This window comes from Ornithorhynchus anatinus, chromosome 11 (genome assembly GCF_004115215.2).
Source record: "Ornithorhynchus anatinus isolate Pmale09 chromosome 11, mOrnAna1.pri.v4, whole genome shotgun sequence".
Classification (NCBI taxonomy): Eukaryota; Metazoa; Chordata; class Mammalia; order Monotremata; family Ornithorhynchidae; genus Ornithorhynchus; species Ornithorhynchus anatinus.
This window is the reverse complement of record NC_041738.1, coordinates 47,863,278-47,885,044: the sequence shown is the minus strand read 5'-3', so window position 1 is coordinate 47,885,044 and position 21,767 is coordinate 47,863,278. Positions and strand designations below refer to the sequence as shown.

The window sequence follows — 21,767 nt, the reverse complement described above, 5'->3', positions numbered from 1 at the left end:
TAAGTGCTGAGGAGAATGCAAGGAAAGTGGGTTGGGCAGAGTTCCCGTCCCATGTGGCGCTCGCAGTCTCAAGAGAAGCAGCGTGGCTCGGTGGAAAGAGCCCGGGCTTGGGAGTCAGAGGTCATGGGTTCGAAGCCCAGCTCTGCCACTTGTCAGCTGTGTGACCGTGGGTGAGTCACTTAACTTCTCGGTGCCTCGGTTACCTCATCTGTAAAATGGGGATGAAGACTGTGAGCCTCCTGTGGGACAACCTGATTACCCTGTATACCCCAGCGCTTAGAACAGTGCTCGGCACATAGTGAGCGCTTAACACGTACCAACATTATTATTATTATTATTATTAATCCCCATTTTACAGATGGGTAACTGAGGCCCAGAGAAGTGAAGTGACCTGCCCAAAGTCACACAGCAGACAAGTGGCAGACGGGATTAGAACCCATGACCTTCTGACTTCCACACCCACGCTCTGTCCACTGCGCCATGCTGCTTCCCAGCGGTTTTGTGAGTCTCGTGACCCAAATCTGCGTGGGGCAGGTGTAACCCGTGACATCGAACCTGTGCTCAGGAGGAGGAAGCAGGGCAGGCGTGGAGAGCTTCATGGGGGCGCTACGTGCCGCTCATTTCACCCCAGAGCCTTTCCCGGGGCCCTGACAACAGGACGGCCACCTGATTTACTGTAGGAGGCCTAATGGCAAAAGCACAGGAGTGGGAATCGGATGACCCGGGTTCTAATCCCTCCTCTGCCAGCTGTCTGCCGTGTGACCCTTGGGCGAGTCACTTAATCTCTCGGTGCTTCAGTCTGCTCATCTGGAAAATGGAGATTAAATCCAACGCCCCCCGCCCCCTCTGCTTACACCGCGTACGACCTGATTCATTTGGGTCTACCTCGTCTCTCAGAACAGTGTTTAACACAGAGTACGCACTTATTGATAATGAGGAGGTCCAGATTGAGGATGTGAGTGCACGTGTGTGTTGGTTTGAAGAAAGCTGACCTCATTTCTTCATCCTCTTTCGTCCGAAGAGCACCGGAACGAGCTTCGCTACGGGGAACCTGTAACCCGACAATCCTTATTTAGTCAGTCAGTGCTATTAACTGTGCACCGACTGTGTGCTGAACCCTGAACGGACCTCTTGGGGGAGTAGAGTTGAATAAGAGAAATGGCTCCAACGCTCAAGGAGCTTGCAAGCTAATAATAATGTTGGTATTTGTTAAGCGCTTACTATGTGCAGAGCGCTGTTCTAAGCGCTGGGGTAGATAACGGGGTCATCGGGTCGTCCCACGTGAGGCTCACAGTTAATCCCCGTTTTACCGACGAGGTAACGGAGGCCCAGAGAAGTGAAGTGACTGGCCCACGGTCACCCGGCTGACGAGTGGTAGAGCGGGGATTCGAACTCCTGACCTCTGACTCCCAAGCCCGGGCTCTGAGCCACGCTGCTTCCTCTCTTCTCTATCATGGGGTCCAGACATCTTATCTCCCAGTCCCCCCTCGACCCCTCTCACTTGCTGCGACCCCCCAGGCTTTCTATTCTTGGTCTCACCCTATACCCCCGTACTGTTAACACATGGGAGCAAGCCCACTATCTGAGTCCGGGAAGTCGTAACGAACGGCATCCGGAGAGAGGTGGGGGTCCTTGAGATGCTGAAGGAAAATACTCCAAGAAGCCTAAAGGGCCTCTTCCCTTAGGACCCACGACCCTGGAACAAGGTTCAGGACCATCTGCACCGAGTGGAGATCCAGGCTGTGAGTGTCAGGGTGCTTTCATTGAATGGAATTTAATTCAGCGTCAAAAAAACTAAGTCCAGGGCCGTCTACGCTGGGGATAAATAACAGGGTGCTTGCGTTCAACAGAAACCAACCCAGCATAGAAAAGTCCAGGACCATCTAAGAGGCCTTTCCTGACTAAACCCTCCTTTCCTCTTCTCCCACTCCTTTCTTTGTCACCCTGACCTGCTCCCTTTATTCATCCCCACTCGTCCATTCATTCGATCGTATTTATTGAGCGCTTACTGTGTGCAGAGCACCGTACTAAGCGCTTGCAAAGGGCAGTTCGGCAACAGGTAGAGAAAATCCCTACCCAACAACGGGCTCACAGTCTAGACGATCCCCATCCCCCAGCACCGATGTACGTATCTTCAATTCATTTAATAATAATAATGATGTTGGTATTTGTTAAGCGCTTACTGTGTGCAGAGCACTGTTCTGAGCACTGGGGTAGAAACAGGGTCATCAGGTCGTCCCACGTGAGGCTCACAGTTAATCCCCATTTTAAAGATGAGGTAACTGAGGCACGGAGAAGTGAAGTGACTTGTCCACGGTCACCCAGCTGACGAGTGGCCGAGCCGCGATTCGAACCCATGACCTCTGACTTCCAGGCCCGGGTTCTTTCCACTGAGCCACGCTGCTTCTCTATATTCATATTAGTGTCTCTCTCCCCTTCTAGAGTGTAAGCTCACTACGGGCAAAGAATATATCTGCTATACTGTACTCTCCCAACCACTTAGTACAGTGCGCTGCACACGGTAAGCGCTCGATAAATGTAATTGACCAACTGACTGATCTTTACCGGATGTGAACGCCAATGTGCTAGTGCTCATCAGAATACCAGACGCGACAAAAAAAAAAAAAGAAGATGAGGTCTAAAATGCCGGTGTGACTGTAAGGGAGTGGACTGTGGTTTCTGTCGTTTGGGGAGCTCGAAATGGTTTTGGGAGTCTCACGGCACGTGAAGCCCGCTGCTCCCCGTAACGTGGGGAGGACGCCTAATCGTGACTGAGCCTCACCTGTGACAACTTCCTGTTGAATTGGAGTGTTGGGGATCGTCCCAGTCCGGGACCCTTCACGGACCCCCCACAGCCCGCTCCCTTATCCCTTAAGAGAAGCAGCTTGGCTCAGTTTACGGAGCTCGGGCTTGGGAATCAGAGGACGTGGGTTCTAATCCCGGCTCCGCCGCTTGTCTGCTGTGCGACCTTGGGCAAGTCACTTAGCTTCTCTGGGCCTCGGTTTCCTTATTCACTGCTATTCTTTTCTGTCCATCTCCCCCGGTTAGACCGGAAGCCCGCCAGAGGGCAGGGACCGTCTCTATCTGTTACCGATTTGTCCACCCCAAGCGCTTAGTACAGTGCTCTGCGCTCAATAAATACGAATGAATGAGTGAATGAATGAATAAAATGGAGATTACGACTGTGAGCCCCACGTGGGACAGCCTCATTACCTTGTATCTACCCCAGCACTTAGAACGGTGCTTGGCACATAGTAAGAGTTAACTAATACCATTCTTATCATCATTTTATTATTATCATTATCCCTCTGTCACCAGAGGGAACCTCGTGGCAATCCTCAGAGCCTAGGCAGCCGGCGGGACCTCCAGACAGCGACCGGCTGTCAGGATGCCTCGCAGCGCCGTCGGAAGGCACAAGGAATCGCCCAGTCGACGGCTTTCAACCGACCCCCCAGGTATCGCCGCCAAATTTACTCTCTTCCAATCTCATTTAGGTTTGAATGAAGAGAAAGTAGGGCGTGATGACCCCATTAGGAAACGTGTAGGTTCTGGATTATTTTGAAAATGGAAACCGGCTTTGCTCCAGGTGTGCGTGGCCACTGCGAGTCCTTCGCTGAATTTAGGTCCAAGGAGTGTGAAGGTCTCGGGGAAAATGGCTCCAGGTACGGCTGGCGGGGGAGAATGGCAGAGGTGCTGATCGAACAACTTAATTTCCGGGAGACCAGGGATGGAGAAGGGAAAGGGTGTTAGGAGCAATCTCTCAACACCCCATCTGAAAAGTGGAGCCCCGGGTCTATATCATCCCACTGTCCCACACCCCTCCACTCTCTAGCTCCAGTTCTAGTGAGGATGTTTTGAGCTGGAGGGAAGGAGAGAGAAGGGCAGCTGCAGAGAAAGAAGCAAAACAATGATGAGGCTAATTCAAGGGCAGGGACCGTCCCTATCTGTTACCGATTTGTCCATTCCGAGCGCTCAGTCCAGTGCTCTGCACATAGTAAGCGCTCAATAAATACTATTGAATGAATGAATGAATATTCACCCTCCCGAGAGATAAAGTCGCTTCACTTCTCTGGGCCTCGGTTACCTCATCCGTAAAATGGGGGTTGAGGCTGTGAGGCCCACATGGCATAGGAACCGTGTCCAACCTGATTGGCTTGTATCCCACCCCAGCTCTTAGAGCAGCAGCGTGGCTCAGTGGAAAGAGCCCGGGCTTGGGAGGCAGAGGTCATGGGTTCGAATCCCGGCTCTGCCACTTGGCAGCTGTGTGACTGTGGGCGAGTCACTTCGCTTCTCTGTGCCTCAGTTACCTCATCTGTAAAATGGGGATGAAGACTGTGAGCCTCACGTGGGACAACCCGATCACCCTGTATCTCCCCCAGCGCTTAGATCAGCGCTCGGCCCATAGCAAGCGCTTAACAAATACCAACGTTATTATTATTAGTACGGTGCATATAATAAGTATTTAACAAATACCACAGTTATTATAAAGTGAACCATTGGGAGGCTGGGGAGGGAGACCCTCTACTATCAACGCGGCACTTAGTGCCAACCGCGCACTTCCATGGTCTCACCCGCCTGTAGCACTTTGCACCTACATTATTATTTAAGCATTCACTCACCTAAATATCCACCTTCCTGATACCTGTCTGGAAATTATTCAGTTTCTAATTTTCCCCTCTGGATTGTAAACTCCGCAGGAGCAGGAATCTTGTCTGCCGACATTTGGATGCCGCACACGGTAAGCACTCGGTAAATGCAACTTGGCTCTGTGGTGGTGAAGGAGAGCATCTCTTTCCCCTGAGCCAAAGGAGAGGCTTCCCCTTGCCGTGGGCCAGGAGAATTTGCTGGAATAGCTTCCTGGGATCAAAGGGTAGAATTGAGTTGTATGTTTGCCTGCATTTTCTGGGTATCTTGATTTCGAGCAGGCCAAGACGTGACTTCGGTAAAATCTGAGTTTAACTAAGCTACGAACTAAGAAACAAAATGTAAAAAGTTGTACTTTGTAAATACAGGAAGTTCTTGGCCTTACCACACTAAACCATTTCCGAAAACTGCATCTGAACGCCAAACCTGTCGGAACCGATTTTCTCCGGAAGAATGGAATATATGAAGGCTTGGTTTCTGAACCAATGATAATTTTAGTAATTATAATAGTAATGGCGGTAGAGAAGCAGCATGGCTTAGTGGAAAGACCGTGGGCTTGGGAGTCAGAGGTCACGGGTTCTAATCCCGGCTCTGCCGCTTGCCAGCTGTGTGACTGCGGGCAAGTCACTTCAAGCAGCGTGGCTCAGTGGAAAGAGCCTGGGCTTGGGAGTCAGAAGTCACGGGTTCGAATCCCGGCTCTGCCACTTGTCAGCTGTGTGACCGTGGGCAAGTCACTTTACTTCTCTGTGCCTCAGTTCCCTCATCTGTAAAATGGGTATTAACTGTGAGCCTCACGTGGGACAATCTGATGACCCTGTATCTCCCCCAGCGCTTAGAACAGTGCTCGGCACATAGTAAGCGCTCCTGGCGAAATTCCAAGCACCAAGCCGACCTCACACACTTCAAATTTATCCTTTCCTGCCTTAACTCTGCCCTCTCCTCCGCCAGGCGAAACCTCTTCTCCTCCCTCATCGACACCCATGCCCGTCACCCCCGCCGACTGTTCCGGACCTTTGACTCTCTCCTCAGGCCCCCTGTTCCTCCCCCTCCCCCATCTCTCACCCCCAATGGTCTGGCCACCTATTTCATCACAAAAATCAACACGATCAGGTCTGAGCTCCCCAAAGTCACCCCTCCCCCTTTCTCCTCCCCCCCCACCGACCCTCTCCCCTACTTTCCCATCCTTCCCTGCAGTATCCTCAGAGGAGATCTCCCTCCTCGCAAGTGCCACCCCCTCCACCTGCGCCTCGGACCCCATTCCCTCTCACCTTCTTAAAACCATCGCCCCTGCCCTCCTCCCTTCCTTAACTTCTATTTTTAACCACTCAATCTCCAATGGCTCCTTTCCCGCTGCCTTCAAACATGCCCACGTCTCCCCCATCCTAAAAAAACCCGCTCTCGACCCCACTTCCCCCTCCAGTTATCGCCCTATCTCCCTACTACCCTTCCTTTCCAAAATCCTAGAATGAGTCGTCTACAATCGCTGCTTAGAATTCCTTAACTCCCATTCTCTCCCGGACCCCCTCCGATCTGGCTTCCGTCCCCTCCACTCTACCGAGACCGTTCTCTCTAAGGTCACCCGTGACCTCCTTCTTGTCAAATCCAATGGCTCCTACTCCATTCTGATCCTCCTTGACCTCTCTGCTGCCTTCGACACTGTCGACCATCCCCTCCTCCTCCATACCTTATTTCACCTTGGCTTCACGGACTCCGTGCTCTTCCGGTTCTCCTCTCACCTCTCTGGCCGGTCATTCTCCGTCTCCTTCGCCGGCGCCTCCCCCCCTCCCATCCTTTAACTGTTGGAGTTCCTCAAGGGTCAGTTCTCGGCCCTCTTCTGTTCTCCATTTACACTCACTCCCTCGGTGAACTCATCCGCTCTCACGGCTTTGACTACCATCTCTACGCAGATGACACGCGGATCTACATCTCCGCCCCTGTCCTCTCCCAAATGCCAACATGATTATTGTTCTCTGTGCCTCAGTTCCCTCATCTGTAAAATGGGGATTAAGACCGTGAACCCCATTTGGGACAACCTGATTACCTCATATCTACCCCGGCGCTTAGAACAGTGCTTGGTACATAGTAAGCACTTCACAAATGCCGTCATTATTATCAAGTACCATACTAAGTAATGGGGTAGCTAGAAGGTGATCAAGTTGAATGCAGCCTCTGTCCCTCATCGGGCTAACAATCTAAGTAGGAAGGAGATGATTCTATTTATCGTGATTAAGTTGTCTTGTTTTTGTCTGTCTCCCCCGATTAGACTGCAAGCCCGTCGGTGGGCAGGTAATGTCTCTATCTGTTGCCGAATTGTACATTCCAAGTGCTTAGTACAGTGCTCTTGCACATAGTAAGCGCTCAATAAATCCTATTGAATGAATGAATGAACAGCTAGTGAATCCCCATTTTACAGGTGAGGAAACTAAGGCACAGAGAAGTTAAGTGAGTTGTCCACGGTCACAAAGCAGGCAAGTGGCAGAGCGATAAATAGAACCCAGCTCCTCTGACTCCCAGGCTCAAGCTCTCTCCACTAAAATTAAACCGCTTTCGATTTACCATTATTCTTACCAGATTACTCGGAACTGCATACTCAGTTGCGGAAAACTAATATGGCTACATTCGTGAATTTATATTAAGTCAGAGGAGTCGTAGGAGGAAGTAGTATTAAATACCTACTGCATGTACAGGACTGTTGTAAAGCACTGGGAAAAGATACACATGTGAGAGATTTCATGGTAGGGTAACGGACTTCTGCAGAAGTAAAATGGCTGTGTTGATCCTCGCCGGTGACTCTGCTGGCCCATTAGGAAGATGACCCTTCCCTACTCCCGGCCTTGTCCACTCTCCCCTCAACCACCGCGTCTCATGAATGTCCCAGGCTGTATCTTGTGTGGGTGTTGGTCGTTGACTCGATGAGGTAAAACATCTGTCGCCTTGATGTCATCTGCTTTAACCCCGGCTGTAAGCGATGTGACGGTTTTGCTCCCGCTCATTGCCCTCTTTTGGTTTTGTATTCACGTGTCAATTATCCCAAAGCAGGGGAGAATGGTTTCCTGGATTGAATTTAGCCATAAATCCATATAGGACAAGCCACTGGCTCCGTGCTCGAGAAAGCCACCCAGTGAGTGGGATGCCATGGCGGTCCCCGCCAGCCTTGCTCTCCGGACGACAGTAAGGCTCTGGTTGGCGATAGTCCCCTTTTCCTTCAGTGTTGCTCACGGAGCCAGCACCGAACGAAAAGCAAATGGACCCACATCTGGACCACTAAGGAATAGATATACTCACCGCACCTGCTTTTTGGTTGAGCTCAACCACAGTGTTTGTCTCCTGCAGATGTGATTTCAGTCTCACCTTTACCCTTTCTCACAGGGTAAGACTGGGAGGGAAAATTCAGCTTGGATCAGGGGAACTGATCAGATGTGTTTGGTCCATTGAGACCTGAGTAATCCAGAGGAAGAGTTTTAGCAATAATCCCTCAAACCGCTCCTCAGAGTAAATTTGCCTTTGGCCTTGGTGATCTTTCCTGAGTCAGAGCCCTGGCAGATTAGTAAAGGAGAATTAGTCAATTTCTGCTGCACTTCAAAAGGTGAAATTAAAGCGTATGTCTCAGGAAAGCCTGGTTGGTTATTTTCCTCTCTTGAAAAGATAAGTGAAAATATTTATTTTGTGCCCTACCTAGCGGGGTCATAACAGGGTTCTTCAAATACCTCAGTATTCAGTGTTATAGCTGGTCACCTTTAAAAGGTAATGTGCATTTGTGTTGCACAAAACAGGGTGATGAGGAGACCCAGGAACAGCCATTCAGGCATATCTGCCCCCCATTAGTGAGTTAGCTGGACCAGAAACAGAATGTCGTCCCCCGCCGCCTCCCCCTTCTAGACCGTAAGCCCGCTGTGGGCAGGGATCGTCTCTCTTTATTGCGGAATGGTACTTTCCAAGCGCTTAATACAGTGCTCTGCACACAGTAAGTGCTCAATAAATGCGACTGGATGAATGAATGTTGATGAGTTTTGCTGGGCTGAGTGAAAACACCATGTATTCCCAGTCAGCCCAGCCGATTGCCCCAAAAATCTTCTCCCCACCCATGCTGGAGACCCAGACTTTCTATCACAAAGGTCAAGGATGGGCATGTTTCAAATGAAATATTTTAATGGAGTCTAAAGGAATGTTTTTTTCTAGAATGTGCTACATGTATCTGGAAGGGGGAAAGGCTTCCACTCCAAGTGTAATATGAAGTAAAAACCCAAATCGATCTGCCTTAGAAAAGTTATCACTGGTTGGAATATAGTTTGTAAACAAAATCAGGTATCTCTACGGCAGGTTTCACGGCCCGACAGAGAGTACTACCAAATACACTGACTTTCGCTCTAGTGGGTGCTGGTTTGGCATTTATAATGAAGAGAAACAAAGTGTGTTACGATGAGACATTTCTTGCCCTGTTTGCAGGAGGCACATAAACCCGTTCTTTAATCCTGCATTCTTCAGGATTTGAAAATCCCCCCCCCCCCCAAAACCCCCACAAGTTAAGAAATGAAGGAAAGAATGCCAAGCATCCCAATAGGTATTTTAATTAAAACTTCTTATGGAGTGATATACAACAATATCCTTTGGCAGCAGCAATATCGGCTAATTTTAACTCCCTATGCTGAATTCATTACCGAATTGAATTACACAGGAACTAAATGTTCCACTCAACATTGTTCCTCTTACAAGGTTAGCTGTGAAAGAGAAATAACAAGGAAGCCAGTACAGTCGGGGTTGAGCGATTTACTATACATTTGTCCATTTGCGATCTAGAAGTATATTAGTGCATAAGCATAGTCAATACATGGCTTAATATCGAGTTGACACGTACATCCCGATGAACCGTTTTACATTCCCTACCTATCCGTCAGTGGTATTTATTGAGCGGGCACTGTGTGCACAGAACTGTACTAAACACCTGCGAGAGTACAGTACAGCCCATATTGCCACATGTCAGGCACGTAAAGACTTCCTTCCTCCCTCAACTTGGTTCACGTCATTCTGGGAGTTTCCGTTTTTCCGGAAATCCTCAGCGTTGAATCCACATACATGACAGAGAACCAACAGGACTCCAAATCTCTAGACCAGCTGAGGCCGATCAGTCACCGGCATTTACTGAGCACTTACTGGGTGCAGAACACTGTACTAAATGCACTGGCGAGGACAATACAAAAGTTGGTAGACACCTTCCGTGTCCTTATGGCAGCACGAGCGACCTTCTGCGGACTTACTTTGCTCACTTATCTTTTCTAATACAAACCCAGGGAGCCCGCTCCTCCCGGGGTTACGTCTACTCTCTGCTGCTGTGTTAGGTCAGGCAAAATATCTATCTATGGGAGAACAGTATCACTGCTCCATGGCACTAAATGCCCTTTGAGATTTTTCCCGGGTCCCTCAGTGGTCTGGAAGCTAATGCGCCTTCCAGAGACGTCCGATTCATTATGTCTAAGAATCTTTCTCATTGGAAATCTGACTCATCAGTAAATAAGACGTACCGTTCCTTTAGGTAGGAAAGACAAGCCAAGGAAAAGTGTCATCTTTATATGTCTGCTGTGATCCCATTTCCCTTAACACCCTGGCTAGCTCCTCCTCTCTCTGCCGTCTCTCATCTCTTCCTCTTCAAGATCCCAGTGTTGTAAAAGTTTAGCGATGAGATCAGTATTACCTCATTAGAGGAAGAAAAAGATAGCTTGACAAGGCACCCACTCACTTTTTTCCGGGACTCTGGGCAAATCTCTATTCTAATCAGGGTCTCTCTTTCCCTATCTCTAAACTGGGAGTAAAGATTTTGACTCCTCTCAGAAAGTTATTATCAGGAGTGACTGAGAGATCTTTGCAAAGCTCTTTCGGGAGAGCGACTGTCAAGCAACGAAGCCATTCCAGAGCTTAATGGCAACAGCACGAGAGAGCTACGTCGTTATGCGGTAGTGAATTCTGTTTCTTGACTTCTCTTGGGCAGGTAAAAGCAGCGTGGCCTAGACGAAAGAGAGCACGGGCCTGGGAGGCAGAGGACCTCGCTTCTGATCCCGGTTCCGCCACTCATCTGCTGTGTGACCTTGAGCAAATCACTTCGCTTCTCTGTACCTCAGTTACCTCATCTGGAAAATGGGGATTAAGACTGTGAGCCCCAAGTGGGACGAGGACTGTGTCCAACCTGATTATTCTGTATCTACCCCAGCGCTTAGGACAGTGACTCACACAGAGTAAGCGCTTAACAAAATCCTCTTCTTCAAATGCCATCGAGTCATTTCGGATCCACAGTGACTCCGTGGACACAACCCTCTCCAGAATGTCCCACTTCTACCATAGAACCTTCTGGTATGCGTATCCATAGAGCTTAACAAATGCCATTTTAAGAAAAGGCGTGCGGCAACTATCTGTTGCTCAGTTCGATGTCCCCTTTAAAGTAGGATTAGCACCTAAGTGCCTGAGGTGTAGTGAGGTAATGAAACTTAGAATCACACAGGTTGCTCCACAGGATTGGAAATTTGGGAAAAATTAGATGGTTGCCTGGTCGCCAAAGTAGCTGATCATTCAGTCAATCAATCAATGGTGTTTACTGAGCGCTTACTGTGTGCAGAGCACTGCACTCGGCACTTGACAGCGTACGACAGAATTAGCAGACCCGTTCCCGGCCCATAATGAGCTTACAGTCTAAGCAACCGCGGACTCCAGCTGCAGCGGGAATACGGGTAGCCACTCGGGTCAGTGTTTGCAACTCTTCCTCTCCCTCCCCTCCTTGCAAATATTTTGGTTTGGTCCCTGAACTTTCAAATGTTCAATTGACCTCAGATTAATGCCGAAAACACGCCTCCCTTTCTAAAGCGGGACTGGGAAGTTCTTGCTCCATGATTTTTCCCTTTGATTTTTCCACTGCTCTTTCCTGCCTTTCATGGAGTCAAAGCAGCATAAATGCAAATGGTCCCAATCCTGTCACCCTTCCGCCATCTTAAATAATCAAATGGTCCCTGTACGAATGAGTCTTTCTGTCCCACCCTCCTCTAGACCACCACTCTGTCATTCCCTTGTCCCCACCCTCCACCAGGGGACCAGCAAAAGTCCAAATTTTAGTTTTGAGTGACGGTGGTAACAACAGAGCACTCCGGGAAGTCCAGCATGGGGGGCGGAGGATGCTGCAGGGAGCTGTGGTCGAGCGTAACTACTGCTGCTATCTCTCTGAAGTTCCTATTTCCACCAGCCCCGGAGAAGGTTGCTTAGAGCTCCGTCTGGGCAGCCGTAACGGGAATTCAGAGGAGTCGGCCCTGGCCTCAAAAGCCTCTCTTTTTAATTGGTTTCTCCTATTACTGCTCAGCTCTGGGCTGGGCATGTCTATCTTGGAATCACGGTTCTTTATTTGGGTCTCTGTGGGCGCGTAAGGGTCTGTACATTCCTGTGTCAGTCATCCAATGGTATTTTGAATGTGCACTTACTTTTTACAGAGCACTGTACTAAGCCCTTGGGAGAGTATGCTATAGTGAAATAGATGCGATCCCTGCTTTAGTGAGTGTACATTCTAGTGGGGGAGACAGACGTGTCTTTGTGAGTGTGTGTCTGGATGCATCTGTGAGGTATGTATACCAAGAGGGAATTTGTCTTTGTGAATGTGTATGCGTCTTTGTGAATATGTGTGTGTCTTTGTGAACGTATCTGTGAGGCACGTGTTAATGTATATAAAGTTGGGAGGGTCTGTGTGTATATCTGTTGCCACTGTTTGTGTCCACTTCTGAATCCTTTATGTCTCCACTTCCCCTCTCTGCCTCTACTTCTCTTCCCCTCTTCCTCCACCAGCGCTTAAACCACTGGCCTCATCTCTCGTCCCGCTTTGAGCTCCAGAAAATCTGGTCACCTCTACCCTGGTCATCCGCCTCACAAGATTCCTCACTCCGGTGATCATGTGAAACCAGATTTGCAAAGAAATGTCTTTGATTCAGTGCAGTTCAAGAAGGCAGTGAGCTTCCTAGTTGGTTTATAATAGAAATCCCTGTTGCCAAAGCTGCACAAGAGGATCATATTCACTCTCAGCTCCAATTTTTCTGAATTCGGTCCCAGAGTCATGTGACTCAGACCTAAAAGGAAAATGTGGTGACTAGCTGGAGGCAGATGACCCCATCACACCCAATGGGAATGCAGAGGTGTGGCTGCTGTCAGTCCACTTCTCAGGGCCAAAAGTGGATGAGGGTAGAAAATTCTCTTGGGGTGTTAACAAGCTGAAAAAACACAGAACAGTTAAGACATACATGACTAATGGCCTGAAGATTTCTCATTTAGTAGATTGAAGTGTTTCAAATTTGCCAAATACGTAGAAACCATTACAGTCCAATGTGCAGATTTTCATCACGATAATCATTAGATCTTTTTATGTGGCTTTCATAAATTTATATATTTCCTGAAGGAGCCTAAGAAAAACCAGACACACTCTTTTGAACAATCGTCTACGGAAAAATGAATGGGTAGTTTTCAAGTAGCTGCTTGAAGTTACCTAGTCCTCTGTGGAAGTCTTCTAGAAGAGCAGTACAGTTTTGTGTTTTTTTAATTCGCCGATCACCTAAATGCAGGCTCGTTGTTAAAAAGATTTCATGTGCTTTTATTTAAGGTCTCTTAGTGCCTTTGGATATATCGCTATAATGCATATGTATCTATAATGCATATCTGCAGTAATGGCTTCCTTGTAGGTCCAATTCCCTAAAGAGCAGTGACAAGCAGCCCTCCTGGAATTCCATGCTTGGCTCGCGTATTTAAGTACAGAGAATATTGGGAATTCAAGGCAAATCAGAGATTTAGTATAGGGTCCACTTATAAGCTGATGGAAGCGCCGACTAAAAGACTGGGGCGGATAAAGTCAAACTCCATCGTTATTTTAAGCTTAGCTATTTAGAGAGGCAAGAATCAAAGGAATGGACCTTATCGAGTGCCCCCCTAACGGTTCCCACACTAGTGCGCGGAGCCCTGGATATAAGACCCGAGAGTTCTACCGAAGGATGATCTCTGGCCTGGACAATCTAGTCGATCAGTTTCGGTCAGCAGCGATGGAGTGCAAGTGGCAAATGACCCTGGGTTTCTGTCCTTTCCGGGAAATGTTGCATGTCTCTCACGTGAAGGTCATCGTTATCCTGTGGGAATCTGTTTGACCGGTGAGGCGGGGCCTTCTGAAATCAGGTTGTCCATTTCACCGAGCATCTCGTTTTCACTAGCACGGCTGGCATTTAACCTGTTGAGCCGTACCTGGAGCCTTTCCTGTTCCTTTTTCAGCTCCAGGTAAGAATGAGAGAAAGTGTGGAAGATCGACGTTGCAGGGAAAGCCATAATGAGGATCCCACTCAAAATACTGCTCAGAGCTACCATCTGTCCCGGGACGCTCCTGGGTACCATATCCCCATACCCCACGGTCGTCATTGAGATGATCGCCCACCAATAGGAGGCGGGAATGCTGGTAAATTCTAGGACCCTTCCAGATTCATTCTCGGCCACGTAGACCAGAGGGGAAAAGAGAGTGACGGCCACACACAGGAACAGTAAGAGCAGACCGAATTCTCGGGTGCAGCGGCGAACGGTGAGCCCCAGCGTCTGCAGGCCTAACGAGTGCCTGGCGAGGCGCATCACGTACAAGATCCGCAAGGCACGCAAAATCCGTAGCACCAATCCCACTTTCTCCAAGTACGAATTGGCGCTTGCCTTCTCCTTCCCCGCCCCGGGCTCATCGGACACTATGAGCGACACGTAGTAAGGTGAGATCGCCAGGATGTCAATAATGTTCAAGGGTCCCCGGAAAAACTGACATTTACTTCTTGCCTGGATAAACCGGAGGCAGAACTCCAAAGAAAACCAAGCAACACAGACAGACTCCACGATGAAAAGGTAATAGCACTTCTGAGAACATTCACCCTGTGGGGGGGGAAACAAAAACAAACGGAAGAAGAGGTCAATCGAAAAGATGTTTGAAACGTTTAATGGTTCACGTCAAATCCTCTGGAGAGCCTGGATGAGTTTTACATTTTCTCTGGCAAAAGACATCCGAATGAGGTGAGCCGAACCTTCGGGGAACCAGGACAGCAGAGTTCTTGTGGGAACGATGGGGAGAATAGTTCATGTTGACAGGCCAAGGCCATCTCACGGCATTCTAGACTGTAAGCTCACTGTGGGCAGGGGACGTGGCTACCGACAATATTGTATTGTACTCTCCCAAACGCCTAGGACGGTGCTGTGCACACAGTGGGTGTTCAGTAAATACCACTGATGATGATTCGTTCCAGTAGCATAGTCATATTCTTGGGGCTCGGCTAGATGCAACTGTAGACTTCTCTAGGGCCTATTTTTTATTGCTATGGTCCCAAGTGCCTAGCACGGTGTTGTGAACACAGGAGGGGCTCAGTAAATGCTGTTGTTCACGGTGATGATCCCCTCTTGACTGGAAGCTCCTTGTGGGCAAGGGACATGTCTACCGGCTCTATTAGATTATCCTCTCCCAAGTGCTTAAAGCAGTGCTCTCCGCACGGTAAGCGCTCCTTAAATATGATCGGTCGACTGATGAAGGTGACGTTATGCGAAGGAAGCTAAACAGTCGCTGCTCTCTGGGACTTATGTTCTAATTGATGGCATATATTAAATTAAAAAAGGGAACATTAAAACCAAAAAAAATAACAGTAACGAGTTGATGAATTATGTCTTAACAGGGAATGGAGTGGCCCCAGGTGCCACGAGGAGGTTGATTTATTTCACACAGATGGGTACTTTATCCCAGAAGTTATTTCATTCTTTTGGTTCGCCATGGGATGAAGCCTTTTTGAGCAAACAGAAATAACGAGAGCTGGGAAACTTCTAGTCGTCGGGGAGTTTTATGTTGGTATTTGTTAAGCGCTCACTATGTGCCGAGCACTGTTCTAAGCGCTGGGGTAGACACAGGGGATTCAGGATGTCCCACGTGGGGCTCACAGTCTTAATCCCCATTTTACAGATGAGGTAACTGAGGCCCAGAGAAGTTAAGTGACTTGCCCACAGTCACACAGCTGACTGGTGGCAGAGCTGGGATTCGAACTCATGACCTCTGACTCCAAAGCCCGTGCTCTTTCCACTGAGCCACGCTGCTTCTCCTTTTGACAGCCGAGGGACAAACCCCGGTGAACTGCGAGTACTCGGGACCTATCGGGCCAAGGAGGGAGACCGTCGATGGCTTGTTTTGAGCTCAGAGTTGGAGCGCCTTTGACCACTCCATCCACTGAGGAAGGCACACCTCTTAAGAACCATAACCGACTTTTGGGGTGGCCGGAGGTATCCTGACAACCGAGGTGCGAGCTGGGGCCAGCAAGGCCTTGAGAGGCCCGCTCTGGGACCCGGGTCTCTTCCTCCAGACCGAGGCCACCTGGAGACCTAGGACCGTTCTCAGCCTACCCTCGCTACTCCAGGTTCCGATGATCTCATGGAGGGTCAAAGACAAAATGTTCCCAGATCCGCATGACCTTTAATACCACCCCAGGGAGACACTGGAACAAGTAGCGGCCTTGAGGGATCCCTGACTGAGGACTTGACCTGATCAGCTGCAGTGCTTCTCTTCCCCTTAGGACAGCTGGGTGTTCCCCAGTCTACACTGGCCTGACCTGAACCCCAGGCTTAATTCTGAGGCTCCCCAGAGGGTTCACAAGTACTCTGACCTGAACTCACATAAGCCGGGTCAGCTGGTTGTGCTTTTCTGCAATTTTCTGGGCAAGAAAACCTCCGTCATTCTAGGCTCCAAGATGACGCTGACAACCCTTTTTTTTTTATTCCACCTCTTTCCCCCATCCCAGAGACACGGGGGCACTGAACCTCTCAATGTCTCACTTCATCCCTGGGTGTAAGGTGAAGGATTCAATGTTTTCACCCACTATGCTAATGCTAGTACATCTGACGGAGGGGGAGGAAACAAAAAGACAGAAGAACACATAGGTGTGATGGCCTTAGCCGATGAACAGAATGCTGTCGGCCGAAAAGCAAGGGTAGCATAAATATTTTATGGGCCTTTTCGTGGTGAGAAAAATAACATACGGCAATTATTCAGAGGGGATAGATCTCCGGGAAACAGCGGTAACGTCTGTGTGGAAATGAGGACTATATTCAGATGCACTAAATCCGCAGGACTTCGTAAATGAGAGTAGAGGAAACAGATTTTTTGCCAACCCCCCAATCTCGTGCTAGAATTACAAGGAGTCACAGAGCAGATGGACAACGACTGCGGATGGTAAATGGAACCATTTCATTTCCGTTAATGTTTTGTAGAGAGTTGAATGTAAAACTTTGTTTTTGCCACTTGGTGTTTTCCAGAAGAACAGTGCACCCACAGCTCCTCTTCCACACGTCTATCAATCTATCAGTGGAATTTATTGAATGCTTGCTGTGTGCAGAACACTGTAATAAGCGCTTGGGAAAGGACCTTTCTGGATCTTTTTTACAGTCCTAACACTTTCTCCATATCCCTTTCATAAAGAGAAGCAAAATATAATTTGGAGAATGTGAGTTTACCGAGAGGATGAAGCGAACCTGAAGCATTTGCCTATTGTTTTTTTTTTTTTCACCCATAGCACACTCTGCCTCTTGATGCTTTGTTTTTTTATTTAGTATTCGTTAAGCGCTTACTATGTACCAGGCACTCTACTAAGCACTGAGGCAGATCAGGTTGGACACAAGCTAATCAGGTTGGACACATCCGCGTTCCACATGGGGCTCACAGTCTTAATTCCCATTTTACAGATGTGGTAACTGAGGCGCAGAGAAGTTAAGTGGCATGTCCAAGGTCACACAGCTGACAAGTGGCAGAGCAGGGATTAGAATCAGGTCCTTCTGACTCCCAGGCCTGGGCTGTAGCCACTAGACCATGCTGTTTCTCTTAAAGCTAAGGGCTGCTTAGACATCACTGTTTCAAACCTATAATCGCAGTCTGCAAAATACGCTTTATTGAAAATTAAATGATTGGCCTTTCACACAACTCACATTCAACTCACCTTAAATGGATCTGCTTTCTCTTTATGGATATTGAGGAGAGTGTTAAGGATTTCAAACAAGATTTTAAAAAGTGGCAGCTGAGTTCAACTGAATGTAGATCAGATGCTAGGTTTGGCTTTTTCCATCTGAGCTCCTGAGGGGAAGGGGAAAATAGTTTCAGGAAGTTCAAACCGGGGAAGCCAGATGACCCGCCTCTCCAGAGAAACAAGCTCGAGCTAAAGGTCAGTCTCTGTCTCCTTCTCTCCCCATGTTTTTCTTTAACTTGGGCTATAGTTGCCCCAAACCTCTATTCATTAATTGGCAAAATTCTGAATTTTGCCTGAGGGAGGGCAGCCAATGGGTTCCTACGGGGTAAGGAAGCCTATTTTTCCCAAGAATGCCTCACGATCCATCCATCTCGGGAGACGCCCAATTAATTCACTCACAAGCCTCCCTGGTCACAGTCTTCAGAAGTCCTCACCTGCCATTCACTTTCCATTTTTCTCTGAATCACTAAAACTTTTCAAGCTTATCTGTAGCCTAAAGCAGATAACATAATTGAAAACATCAGCCGGATGGAGGAGGAAAACAAAATCCACTTCTTCTGGAAATCAATCAACCAGTGGCATTTATTGAGGATTAACTATGTGCAGAGCACTGTACTGAGTGCTCGGGAGCATTCAATACAACGGAATCGGAAGACACGCTCCCTGCCCACGGTGAGTTTTCAGTTGAAAACCGAGGGGAAGGCTTGTCTTTACTTGACTTTCCTTCAGAATGCTTCAATCTTTTCCTTTCCTTTGTCTCTGAAGACCTAAGAGCCTCTTCCCTGATAATGGGTTGAAATGAATCAGCAGATCAAGACATAGTGAGGAGGGTTTAAAGACGGCTCCTACGTGAGTTATCAGATAGACCAACCCAATCACATGTTTAGGCCTGGTGACCAGGTTCTTTCAATTATTTTTTAAAATCGCATTTTTTAAGCGCCTCCCGTGTGCCAGTCACTGTACTAGGCACTGGGGTAGATACAAGCTAATCGGGTTGAACACAGTCCATGTCCCCGGCGGGGCTCCCGGTTTTAGTCCCCATTATACAGATGAGGTATATGAGGCACTGAGAATTTAAGCAACTCGCCCAAGGTCACACAGCAAACAAGCGGGAGGGCTGGGGTTAGAACCCAATTCAAACAGAATTATCCTCTGAATAGCCCGCTCCTGACTTAAGGAAGTATGGCAGGTACCAGTAAGCTATTCTTCCTGACCAGACCCATTGCTGCAAATAGTCATATCTTCCTTTGATCTAAGTAGATGGTGAATAATATATGAAGAACAGACATTCGGGAGCTCAGGGGAGGAGGCAGTGGGTCCGGCGTTTGCCGATGTGGGCTTTTAAGAGCAGAGGAGGCAGAATTGACTGGGGAATTCTTCAAAAGTATGTTTCTTAAGCAGGGTGACCCAAGATGAAAAGACTCCCATTTGTCTTTTCACAAACTCTCGGAGCGTTACACTGACGGTCCGAATGAGTGCTCGACACAAGATAACCAAGCTGGTTTGCCCGAGTTTAACCCCATGGATATTTTGTTTCTTTAAATCTTAAAAACTAGAAAAGAATGAGGTTTCTTTATCTTGGGTCACCGTATAATGTTCTTAAACAGTCACAGCTGTATTCATATTCCTTCTGACAAAACATTTTCCCGTGAACACACAATGAAATATTTATACGTCGGCTCTATTAGTGCACAGTAGAAATGTTCCCATGTGGAATTTTTCAAACAAACCAATATGATATTTAAATGTAGGCATGAGGAATGGTTCCATGTCTCGGCTCGTGTGAATTAAAAAATGGAAAAACTGGCTTATAGAGAGGAAATGAGTGACATTAGACCATGACTGTGTGCCAGCACTTACCTAAGTTTTATCCACTGAACACTAACATCCAGAGAGCATAGAATTAAACTAAAAGACTTGTGATTTGCAGTCTAGGGGAGGTGTCAGACAGACAGTCGATCTTATTGATCGAGTGCTTACCGTGTGCAGAGCACTGTACTAAGCGCTTGGGAGAACCCAGGACAACAAAAACCAGACACATTCCCTGCCCACCGCAGCGAGGGTAGGATGCAGTGGCAGAGCGCCTGTCTGGAAGCTGGAGGACCCGGTTCCAGTCCAACCTCCGCCACCCACTTTCCGGGCCACCTTGGCCAAGTCGCTTAGTCTTTCTGTACTTCCGTTTCCTCATCTGCAAAATGGGGAGGAGAAATAACTCTTTCCTACCTTCCGCCAAGGTTTGTCGTGAGGGGAAAAATGAGGAAATGGATGAGAAAGGACTTTGGGAATGAATGCACTGTACAAAATGAGGGAATTATCTGATAGAAACCAGATTTATCTTTTATTGGGAACGTGAGCCCCGTGGGAAACAGGGGTCGTGTCCAACCTGATTATCTTGTATCTACCCCAGTGCTTAGTATAGTGCTGGGCACATAGTAAGCCCTTAATAAATACCATTATTAAGCATTAATATTACCTGATTGCATTTATTTTCAAATTTTTCAATGGTCACAATTCTCTTCCCCATGACAGCCTGCTGCAAAGACGCATGGGGCATCCACACATGTGGCGTGGAGGGAGGAGCCGCTTCAGGCCTCTCTCTTTACACCAGTGCTATCAGGGAAGTATCCAGAATCTGTGCTAATGTCACTCTCTCCCTCTAGGCTGTAGCCTTATTTTTTTTTTTAATTGGTATTTTTGAAGTGCTTACTATGTGCCAGTTAGTGTTGTAAGCACTGGGGTAGATACAAGGTTATGGGGTTGGATACGGTCCGTGTCCCACTTGGAGCTCGCAGTTTTAACCTCCATTTTACACATGAGGTACCTGAGGCGCAGAGAAGTTAAGTGACTGGCCCAAGGTCACACAGAAGACAAGCGGCAGAGCCGGCATCAGAACCCAGGTACTTCTGACTCCGGGGCCCGTGCTTTAACCACTGGGCCATGCTGCATCTCCAAAGGGACACCTCCTCCAAGAAGCCTTCTCCGATTAAGCCCTCTCTTCCCTGACTCCCTTTCTCTCCTGCGTCATCATGCCCTTGGATCTGTACCCTTTGGGTACAGTCTAATTACAGATTACAGTCGAATTCCCCGATTAGACGGTGAGCCCGTCACTGGGCAGGGATTGTCTCTATCTGTTGCCGAATTGTCCATTCCAAGTGCTCAGTACAGTGCTCTGCACATAGTAAGCGCTCAATAAATACTATTGAATGAATAGGCACTTGATATTCACCCCTCCTCTGCCTCCCAGCAGTTATTATTTATATCAGCTTCTATCTCCTCCTCTAGACTGTAAACTCATCATGGCAGGGAACGTGTTTACCAACTCAGTTACATTGTACTCTCCCAAGTGTTTAGCACAGTCCTCTGTTACCCAGTAAGCGCTCAATAAATGCCACTGAGTGCTACTGCATTTCAGTGTGATAGTTACTCTGATTCGCTGTTTAGACCGGCGATGGGATTTTTCTACCTTTTCATTCTTCAGGTTAAATGTGATTAATGATGGTATTTGTTTAGCGTTTATTCTATGCCAAGCACCCGAGTAGATACAAGTTAATCAGGTCAGAGTCCCTGTCTCACTCGGGGGTCACCGTGTAAATACGGTGGAGAACAGCTATTTGGCCCCCATTTTACGGATGAGGAAACTAAGGCGTAGTTAGTAGTGTAGGTGATTTACCCAAGGTCACACAGCAGGCAAGTGGTGGAGTTGGGACTGACTCCCAGCCCCCTGCTCTTTCCGGTATGCCATGTTGGCGAGGCAACCCAGGAGACACCGAGACAGTTCAAATTGAGAGTTAGTGCAGATGAAACGAATCAATTGTATTTATGGAGCGCTTACTGTGTGCAGAGCACTGTACTACACGCTTGGGAGAGTACAACACAGCAATATAACAGACACATTCCCTGCTCAAAATGAGTTTTCAGTCTTCAGGAACGTCCAGAAATCTAGCATCTGTAATTTACCTTTATAATAATAACGTTGGTATTTGTGAAGCGCTTACTATGTGCCGAGCACTGTTCTAAGCGCTGGAAAAGACACAGGGGAATCAGGTTGTCCCGCGTGGGGCTCACAGTCTTAATCCCCATTTTACAGACGAGGGAACTGAG

The 21,767-nt window shown here is 48.1% G+C and overlaps 1 protein-coding gene across 1 annotated transcript in view; it reads right to left on the bottom strand.

The window, feature by feature from the left end:
* Positions 1-10,848: 10,848 nt before the first annotated feature.
* The window catches only part of KCNG4 (potassium voltage-gated channel modifier subfamily G member 4), a 29,631-nt gene continuing 18,712 nt past the window's right edge, over positions 10,849-21,767 (bottom strand). Inside the window, exon 2 of the mRNA XM_001509318.5 lies at positions 10,849-14,550. Coding sequence (XP_001509368.5) covers positions 13,774-14,550 — 777 coding nt within the window. The 3' untranslated portion in view covers positions 10,849-13,773. The remainder of the gene's footprint in view (positions 14,551-21,767) is intronic.